The 10,705-nt window shown below is 45.0% G+C and overlaps 1 protein-coding gene across 1 annotated transcript in view; it reads right to left on the bottom strand.

The window, feature by feature from the left end:
* The window catches only part of PNP (purine nucleoside phosphorylase), an 11,722-nt gene extending 1,252 nt beyond the window's left edge, over window positions 1–10,470 (bottom strand). Inside the window, 7 exon segments of the mRNA XM_010168112.2 lie at window positions 296–486; window positions 3,742–3,917; window positions 5,303–5,406; window positions 6,063–6,232; window positions 10,249–10,280; window positions 10,283–10,432; window positions 10,435–10,470. Coding sequence (XP_010166414.2) covers window positions 296–486; window positions 3,742–3,917; window positions 5,303–5,406; window positions 6,063–6,232; window positions 10,249–10,280; window positions 10,283–10,432; window positions 10,435–10,470 — 859 coding nt within the window.
* Window positions 10,471–10,705: the final 235 nt, after the last annotated feature.

Below are 10,705 nucleotides of genomic sequence, written 5' to 3'. Positions count from 1 at the left end.
GGCCTCACTCAGTCCTGGTGAAGTCGAGCCATCTGAGCATGGGAGATGTGTGTTTGGGAATAAACCCACCATTTTGCTGGGATCCCTGTCCTGGGCAGCCATAAGCACAGACTTTCTGCAGATGCATCCTAGGAGCTGCACTAAGCCACAGCAGAACTAAGCAGAAATACACAGAGCTCATTTCTCTGGGCCCAGGAGACTTGGACAGAGTCAGAGACTGAAGAAAGTCAGCCTTGAGCAGAATGAACTGTTTAATCCATAGGCTCAACCAACCCTGTCAGACCAGCCAGCTTACCTACAGCATCTGCTCCCAGCGCCTGCAGCACACGGCACTCGGCAATGGTTTCGTAGCAGGGACCAGCCAGCAGACAGTACACTCCTTCTCGGATGAAGCTCAGAAAGCCCAACTCCTGGGCACTCTCCATCGCCAGGCCGAGCAGATCTTGTTCATAAGCATCTGACATGCAGGGAAACCTCACTCCAAACCTGCAAGGCAGTGAAGGACAGAGCTGTATTGCTACAGCTACCTTTCCCCCATCACTTCAGTGATCGTAGAATCATTGAATGATGTGAGTTGGAAGGGACCCACAAGGATCATGGAGTACAACTCCTGTCCCTGCACAGGACAATCCCAACATTCAGACCTTGTCCCTGAGGGCCTTGGCCAAATGCTGCTGGAATCTTGTCAGGCTTGGTGCCATGAGCACCTCCCTGGGGAGCCTGTTCCAGTGCTCCACCACCCTCTGCCTCAAGAATCTTTTCCTCATGGCCAACCTCACCCTCCCCTGCCACATCTTCCTGCCCTTTCCTCTGCTCCTGGCGTTGGTGGCCAGAGAGAAGAGATCACTGCCTGCCCCTCCTCTTCCCCTTGGGAGGAAGTTCTAGACTGCCATGAGATCTCCTCTCAGTCTCCTCCAGGCTGAACAAACCAAGTGACTTCAGCCTCTCCTCATACCCTTCCCCTCTAAACCCTTCCCCAATTTTGTGGCGTCCTCCGGACACTCTCCAGGAGCTTTAAGATCATCAAGTCTGAGGATCTAAAAGGTCTTTTACAATCAAGGCAATTCCAGGATTCCAGGTGTCTTCACTGGGAAATGGGGAGAGTAGCACATGTTGGAGCTCCAGGGCCATATTTTGGGTAGCCTTCATCCTGTGCATCAAGACTGGGTCTCTTGCTTGTTTGGATCTTAAGATAAGAGCTCAGTCCTGCTCTTGACTGAGGAAGTTCTACTATTGACTCAAGGAGAACAGAAGTAGATGGCCAAGACCAGTATGCTGCTGCTGAGGAAATCTGGAAAATAAACTCCCAGCCATGTTCATGACCTCAGTTCAGTAGGAGTGGACCCGGTATCTAGGCAATTAAAGCTAGATTGTTTTCATGCCCTTCCAGCGGAATGTTTAAGGCAGTAGGTGGCTTATTTTATTTTCATAAACACTAAAATGTTATATAACTAAACCCCAAACTTTCCCATCTGGTCTAAGGTAATAAGTATGCAGCACCAGGAAAATTGCTTCTCTTTCCTGAAGGATGGCCAGCAATGCGGAAGCCAATCTCTAACTTATTAAATTCCATTCTCAGATTCTTGCAGCATATTCCCTTTCTATATCACTTCATTGCCTCTACTTTGTTGTGCTTTAGATAAATCCTTCTTGGTGGCTGAGCTGGACTGGGTTTTAGGAGGAGTTTGCTTAGCTAAAGCTCTGCAAAACTTTGAAAGCTGATTCATAAAGACCTTTTGTCCATCTTATGCCTTGGTCAGCAGTACAAAAGCACGAAAGTCACCTCCCAGAGCACTGCAGTCTTCACTGGGAAGCTGCTTTTGGGAGGCAACGAGACAGCTACGTTGTCTTTGAATGTTGTCCAGATGCAGTTACTGTTTGGTTGGCTTTTCTCCTTCTGTTCCTGAGTGATTATGCAAGTCCAGAGAGCTTTAAATACTCCTCCCTGTGGCTCCTGTGCTTTTGATCTCATGTGGTTCTTTCCTCCAACCCACACCAATACCTATGAAGATGTAAAGATTTTCTGCTTCAGATAGGTACCGTCCTCTTGCCATTTGAATCACAGAACAGTGTTTATTTCTCCCAAGGTAGTTGCTAGCACCTCTCAAATTTCTTCAGAAGCAGGAGCCAGGTCTGGCATTATATCAGGAAGGAACTAACTTTAATTGGAAGCCAGGCAGACCACGTTATTCTCAGACAGAACTTTCTTTTTGTAAAGTGCCTGCCCTGCAAGCATTTATTTTTTCAAGATGAAGGTACCAACTCAACAATGAATTTAACAATCCCATCATCTAAACCCACTCTTTGCTCATAAACCACCACCTCCTTCACAACCTCTGTTGCTTCTCCTCTGGCTTCACACATCTGGCTTCTCTCCTGCCAGCTTGGTTAGGAAATAATTCTTGCTGCTGTTATCTCCTTATCACAATCCAGTCTCTCTCTTTCCTTCCATAAGACTCTTGACAGCCCTGGATCTTTACTGCTTCTATGTTGACTTTCCCAACACCTGATGTGCTCTCCTTTGCTCAGCCTGAATCTCCAGTGGATGTGTCCTGACACTCTTTTTAGCCCTGTTTTGAGAGCCAAAGGGCTTCACAGAATCCCACAGTTGCCTGGATTGGAAAAGACCTTTAAGGTCATCAAGTCCAACCATGAACCCAACACTGACAAGTCCCTGGCTAACCCATGTCCCTCAGCACTATGTCTACACCACTCTTCAATCCCTCCAGGGATGGGGACTCCACCACTGCCCTGGGCAACCCCTTCCAATGCCTGAGAACCCTTTCAGCAAAGAAATTCTTCCTTGCATCCAATCTCAACTGCCCTGTGCACAACTGGAGGCCATTTCCTCTTGTCCTGTGCTTCCTTTTGTAAGCGCTGGCCCATCTGACATGTCTCCTCTCAGTGCTATGACCTTGCTAGTGCTGGTTATGTTCCACCAGTCTGATGGTGCCTTGGAAAGGTTTTAGGATCATAGATTAATTCCTGTTGGAAGGAATCTCAAGAGGCCACCTAGTCCAAGTGCAGTCCAAGGGTGAAGATGTGTTACAAGCCCCTCTGTGCACCATCTACAGTTTAAGGATCCTGCTACACAACCGGTATAGGAAGACTGATGTCCCAGCTCAATCAGCAGCAGGTCACTCTTGTAGATCTAGAAGTCTCCCAAGAGGCTGCCAAGTCAACCACCACTCAACAGCCTGATGCCTTTAGTGAACACATGATGTTAACAAAGGCATCCCAGTTTAATGACCTGGATAGAAGGGTGGTTATCAGGAGATTTTGAGGTTTTATCTTTGCTCTGCTGTCAACTTATTGCCTGGCCTCTGTCATATCAGTTCCATCACACCAGAAATGGCTGTTGAGAAACACAGGCTGGAGATGTAGCAGTTCACCAGATTGCTCAATGAAGAGGAGCTAGCAAGAAGAGACAGCAGTGGGTCTCTATAGCAGGTGGTATGGCTGGCCATGTCAGGAGAAGGATCAGAAGCCTACTTTTAGAAAACAAAACCTGGAGGTTTGTGTATAAACTCCTTATGGGCTTGTAAGAGTAAGCAACAACCAAGGAAAGATGCTTGGGGAGGGCAGGTGGCACAGCACACACAGATACTGCTTTGACTTCTCCCTCCTGGGTACCTGGAGCCAAACTCTACCTCTTGGTAAATATTTGCCAACAGGGGCAACTAGCCTGTGGCTGGAGGAAGAAAGGGTTAATTGGTAACATAGGGGCTGATGCCTTCTTACCTCTCATCGTTTGGTCCCTGCAGTGGATTCTTCCCTCCCAAGCCAAACATGCTGATGTGATCTCGAATGAACATGATGTCCCCAACCTGGAAGTGGGGATTCACTCCCCCAGCAGCATTTGTGACAATCAAGATCTCTACTCCCAGGAGAAAGAAGACCCTGATGGGAAAGGTGACCTGCAAGAATCAAAGGCATATATACCATGAGTATCGCAATTTGTAGACAGCTACTACTACTATATTTGTAGTATCACAATTTGTGGACAGCTTACGTGATGCAGAAAAGGGTCTATATGAGGCTACAAGAAGACAAAACAATTTTGCCTCCAATTTTAAGTTTTCCTCTAATTTAAATAGAAAGAATTTTAATGTTTTTTTTAACACATTAAAACCTAATCTTGGAATGAATACCATTAAAATTCAAGCCCACATTTCCTACATATGCACTAAGGTCAAATAAATGCGGTACAGAAAGAATATGCAGATAATTTTTCCTCACTGCCAAGGTCTTGCAGAGATCAAAGCCCTGGGCTGATTGAAGTAACTACTTATGCACATGGACTCAGAGCGTAATTGATAAACCAGCTTTTTACAGCAATGATGCATTTCACAGAAGCAGAGAGATTATTTTATTCATTTCATTTTATTCACATTAGTTCACTTCAGTGACCTGCTTAGCCAAAGTTAAGGAACAATTGGGAACTGGAAAAATTTTTTTTAAAGTTTGATTTTGAGGAGTCAGGAAGGAATCGGGATGACACCTGCTACTTCTAAAAAGCTAAAGAAGCTGTGAGCAGAAAATTTCCTAACTGTTGCCATCACATCTTTAAAAATGAGTTAATTTCAATAGACAAACACTTGTTGATAAACCCAGTTTTGTATCAAGTGCATGCAAAATAGTTTTGTTCTGTAAAAAGCTGAGCGGTGCCAAGTATTCCAGTTCATATCCAAATGCAAACTGACTTCAACCACAAGTAAAATCTCAAAACTCTCCAAATAAAAAAAAGAACACAACACTATCAGCCAGTAACTAAATATTATTGGTGTTTTCTAACAGAAATGTACATATATGCATGTTGGGTAATACTAACAATTGAATATACACATATTTCTATATGTTAACTGGGAGAGTGCACCAAGTTACACTAGCTAGGGAGGGTTTTTTTAGGGGGAAAAAAAGCTGTAAACTATACAAATGCAAAAGTTTAAAATAGATTATTCTTATAACATGAATTTTCCTGATTGCTGATTTAAATCATGATCAAAATGATTGAATTAAACTATGTAAATCAATCTGCCTTATATGATATACTATTTTGCCTTGCGAGTAGAGCATGGCTTGTCATTTTGTGTGGTCGCACAACATCAGCTTCACCTAGCAGAAACTGATTACCACTTGGTTTGAACTCCCAGTTTTATTTTTGGGGGAGAAATCTAAAATCTAAGCAAGACTCATTGCAAGAGCTAACCTCCTGCAGCTGGATATGAAGGCAAGAAGTCACTCTGGCATCTTTTACAACATATTTCTCCCTAAGTGAATGATTTTCTTAAGGAGAACTCACCGTGCTGACAGAGTATCCCTCGTAACAGTGGAAGCGTCCCTGCATACACACACAGGACTGGCCGTTCAGCTCCCCAAACACCAATCTGCCAACGTGCCCTGCAACTGGGAATTCATAGACTGTCATTTTAGTTACAATTCTTGAGGTCTTTGACATTAGAGGGATTTGTCATTTGTTGATGATTATGCATTACAGCAGGGCCAAGCACTGCAGAACCCCGAGCTGGAAGATAAATAAATATGATAGTGCAGAAATACGTAGGGTTTCTTGTATTGTGAATGCACATTTCACCACCAAGGGGCTGGTTTGCAGAACAATGCAAAGTGGTGCACATTTAGAATCACAGAATATTAGTGGTTGGAAAAGACCTTTAAGATCATTGAGTCCAACCATAAACCCAATACTACCACTTCTAAACCATGTACCTGAGCACCTCGTCTGCCCGTCTGCTAAATCCCACCAGGGAAGGTGACTCCACCGCCTCCCTGGGCAGCCTGTTCCAATGCTTGACAACCCTTTCAGTGAAGTTTTTCCTCAGATCCAATCTAAACCTCCCTTGGCACAACTTGAGGCCATTTCCTCTTGTCCTGTCCCTTGTTCCTTGGTTGAACAGACCCACCCCCACCTCTCTCCACCCTCCTTTCAGGGAGTTTGTAGAGAGTGAGAAGGTCTCCCCTCAGCCTCCTTTTCTCCAGGCTAAAAATGTTGACCTGCATTGTCTCACTGTAAGGCTGTTGGAGGCTCCCTGGGTTGTGCTAACCTGTGCTCCGTGGGAAATGAGGGATGTTGTCATACAGAAACACCGTCTTGTTTTCCAACACATCGGCCAGACCTCCCAGTCCAGATCCACAGATGATGGCAATCTTTGGGCGCTGGGTGGTACGGGCACATAACCAATCTGCTGTTTCCTTATACACCTCATAGCTATTTCTGCAAGAGGAGAAGAGGTCAGTGAGGCTATCAACCCATCCAAAGAACAAGCTTCAAAGGATCCAAGTCCTAAAAAGGTGCAAAGAAAAAGAAATTCCATCAAAACTAAAATAATAGGAGCTTCACTGCTATTATTGAATATTAAAACTTTTAATCTCATATATTTTACCCCTGGCCAGAGGTAAATCATTTGAATCCTCTTTGCCAATTTCATTCTTTAGTGGAGAACTCTCTAATGATACCTAGATCACAGGAGTGTCACAAGGCATCACCACTCATGCTTCTGATGGCTCCGGTCCCTCCTGGATTACTGAAGGAATGCAAAAGCACAGTCAGACTGAGAAATCACAGCCTGTATGCGTGGCAGAGGGATGGTGAGCATGTGGTGGGGAAATACAAGAAGATGGAGGTCCAGGGCACCTGCGCAGCACAGCTGGGATCCTGTGCTGATGAAGGAGTAGACAATAGGAGTTCTCCTCACTAGGTAGACTACTAGCACATTGGGCAAGCATCATCTACAGAGATGGAGAACCCAATCTTTGCACATGTTGAATGCCACCAGCTCCCAGTGCTTCCTTCTGGGGCTGGTAACCATAGAATCATGGAATGGTTTGGGTGGGAAGGGACTTCTAAAGGACATCTAGTCCAACCCCCTGCAGTGAGCAGGGACATCTTCAACCAGATCAGGTTGCTCAGAGCCCTGTCCAACCTGACCTTGAATGTTTCCAGGGATGGGGCTTCTACCACCTCTTTGGGCAACCTGGGCCAGGGTTTCACCACCCTCAGTGTAAAACATTTCTTCCTTACTGAAGAAATGGTCTGAATCTCCCGTCTTTTACTTTAAAACCATTTCCCCTTGTCCTCTCACTACAGGCCCTTCTCAAAGTCTGTCCCCATCTTTCTAATAGGGCCCCTTCAAGTATTGAAAGGCACAATAAGGTCTCCCCGGAGCCTTCTCTTCTCCAGGCTGAACAGCCCCAACTCTCTCAGCCTGTCCTCACAGCAGAGCTGCTCCAGCCCTCGCATCATCCTCGTGGCTGCCTCTGGACTCATTCCAGCTGGTCCATGTCTGTCTTGTGTTGGGGGCTCCAGAACTGGAGGCAGCACTGCAGGTGGGGTCTCACCAAAGCAGAGTAGAGGGGCAGAATCCCCTCCTTCAACCTTCTTGGACACATTACTTTTGACACAGCCCAGGACAGAGTTGGCCTTCTGGGCTGTGGGCGCAGATTGCAGGCTCTTGTCCAGCTTTTCATCCTGCAACTCAAACATCCACCTTCTCAATGCCTTGTGGTTTCAGTAGAGGAGGGTAAACATGGAGATATTGTTCATCTTCTCTCCCACATAGTGGGTAGTGGATCACACCTGCAGTCTATTCCCAGGCAAGAGGCCCAAGGACATCAGTCTATGTCAAAACAATTTAAAACCAGGAATTTGGGCTCCTGGGCTTATGTTGTCTGGTTTAAGAGGGGAACTGCTCAAACACCCTTGACAAAAAAAATAAAGTGTCTTATGCAGTGCTGAGGCACATTGCTAGATGGTGGGATAGACATTGGTATTACACTGCCTGTTGTGTTTCTGTCTTGCGGGAAGGGAGACTTCGGTTTTCAGATGTGTCAGTCCAATATTCATCAGATGCATTAATCACAGTTTTGAAATACAATCAATAGCAGAATAATCCCATAATCCGTCTTCCAATAGGACAATGCAGATATCTTCTAAAAGTCAATATCGAGGTTGATGGGAAGCTCTCTTCTAAAGCAAGGGTACCAACAACATTTCTTGATAGAATTCAATAATTACCACTGATGAGCAGAATTAATGACTGTATAAGGTAGAGGGCTTGGTCATGGAGTGACCCAACACAGGTAGGGCAGCAGGTTCTCCATATGAAAATCTGTTAAGGGGCAAGAGAATCAGATACCGTGAGGTTGAAGGTGATGCAAAATTAACTGGAGATGCTGATAAGCAGTCACTGTCTGCTTCATCAATGTTTCTTTCTTTTTTTCTGTTTTTTAAATCAAGTCTCTTGTTTCCAGAGGTGCAAACCTTAATCACGTTACAATTCTGCTGTCTGCAGCCTTAGAGGACATACAGAAAAGCTTTCGAAGTAGTGCTCCACGCTCCAGGAGGTCTCAGACCATTGAGGAAGAGGATTTGACTATCATTGTACACCTGGTTCATCTAAACTGGAGTATCAAATGCAGAATCTCAATTCTGTAATGCTTCTTCCTCCTTTGTACTTACAAGGCAGGTAGTTTTTGCATGGATATCTTTTGAGCTTCTTCATCTTCTAGCTGTCAAGCTCCTGCAGTAAGTCCCATCCAATGTCCAAGACATCAAACACATTCCTAGTTACAAACTGCGATGTCAAACATACCTGAGTATGTAATAAACCTGTGATCCAATGGGAAGAAATACCTTCCATAGGCATGAATTAAAGCGAGGAGCCATACTTAGCTGAAATACTTTTTAAAGGAAAAGTCTGGAAATGGGAAAAATATTTATTATAACATATTGTTGAGTTTTCCAAGTGCACCACAAGCTCCTGAACGAAGCAAAAGCTGTGGAAATGCCATTAATGAAGCCTACACTTGACTGACTATATTATCCCTCACTCCCAAACAAAAAGCTTTAAAAGTGCTTTACATACATTAATGAATGTTTCCCTCCAATTTCGCTGTTGGATAACTGTAATCCTTGGTTAGAAATTCAAGGGAACCAAGAGAATTTAAATGTAATACCCAAGCTTTTGACGTACCTGTGGCAGACAGGAGAAAAGAATGAGGTCACCAGGATCTGCTTTTCTGCTTGACCACTAATCCCCCTTTTTTCCTCCAGTATTTTTTTTTAAAGGTGCATACAAACCCCTTGCAAAACAACATTAAAAATTGATATTATTCCTATATCCCCAGAAATTTTAGGAGTGTGGGATGAATCTGATTCCCTGTCTGCTGAAGACATTGGACTTGACTGAGCTGTGCTAAGTTTGAGGGAATGTTTTTTTCCTTCTAAACACAAGATGTTAAAATATTTCTTATCCAAAGAAGTAAAACTCCGGTGCTGTGTAATTCTCCTCACCCAAAAGGAGCTTCAGTGGGTGTGCAGGGGCCTTGCAGATCCCTCTCCATCCCAAACGTTTCAGACACGCCAGAGCTGTCCCCAGTGCTGAGAGCACAACGATGCCAAAATTAATCTGCAGTGCCCTGCTTAAAATATTTTGTTTTTAGAAATCTGCCAGGTGCACAGCATCAAAAGGGACCAGCAGGCACAGATAATTCCTGAACGCAAAGGAGATACCTGCTTAGCAGGAGCAAAGGGGGAGTTTGACCTATGGGTCACCAAATGCAACGTTTAGCCTGGAACTGCATGAGCCCGAGGTCTGTGCAAGCTTTTTGACAGCCTGAATTAATACATTTAGGACAAAGCCCCCTATAGCTACTCCATCTCCAATAATGCACACCTAATAATAGTACTTGGCAGCATCGCTTTGGATTAAATCACAGGATCAGCTGAAAACACAATCCCCTTTATTGTGATTGCTGTCATCCACTGGAGAAACACGTCTGTTGCAAAACACAGGACTGTCACCAATGCCAGATCTTTTATGGCATGAAAGAAAACCCCACCCTCGTTGTGCTTCTGGGTTGGTTGAAAGCAAATCCATGTAAAAAGCAGATATATCCCAATAAGCAGATAAAGCATTACGTTTTGGGGCTCACCATCATACCTATTTGTAGTGGATGCCTCTCCACACCACAATATTTGCCTCTTCTGGGCAATCAGTCTCCCAAGGTCACCTGTTCGTTGTCATATTTTATAATCCCAGCACCTGACACAGGCAGATGGCCAGATTCCTCTTCAATAATAAGGTGTTTACTTCTGAGCAGCCCTTGCCTGACATTTATTGACTGCTCAGTAGGAAGAAGAGGAAAACAAGGCAAGAGGAGAAGCGATGCAATTTCACTAGCCCCTTCCAGCTTGGATGGCTGTGCATCCCATATTTCACAGCACCTTACCTTTCTTCCTCAGCATAGGCCATCCTCCTCCTCTCTGCTTCTCTAACCAGAAGAAGGGGATGGTTGCTGGAAATGGAGCTGCAGGGTTTTATTTGGCCAAAGAGCAGAGGCCCATTGAACCCTCCGAAGCTGCTGCCGTCGCTGGTGGTGAGTCAGGGAGGTGTGTCCCAGCTTCTCTCTGCTTTCCCCTGAGCATCTCTAATCCCAGAGTAGGAGGGGCATGTTCAGGACATCTGCTTTTCTGGTCTCACCCCCATGACACATATGCTCTAGAGCTCTGCAGAAAGCTCACACACACACACTTTATAATGCAGATTAAGCCTAGAAAGTTCACACATGCGCACAACTTTCCAGCAGCCTCCCAGAGAGGAGCAGCTGACAATGGACCTGCACAGATTTGCACACTCAACTGGGAACCAGCTAGCAGCTGGAGTCACCTGCTCCTTTGCAATTCACA

Source organism: Antrostomus carolinensis, unplaced genomic scaffold (assembly GCF_000700745.2).
Source record: "Antrostomus carolinensis isolate BGI_N321 unplaced genomic scaffold, ASM70074v2 scaffold15465, whole genome shotgun sequence".
In the NCBI taxonomy this organism is placed as follows: domain Eukaryota; kingdom Metazoa; phylum Chordata; class Aves; order Caprimulgiformes; family Caprimulgidae; genus Antrostomus; species Antrostomus carolinensis.
This window is presented reverse-complemented; position numbering and strand designations above follow the sequence as displayed.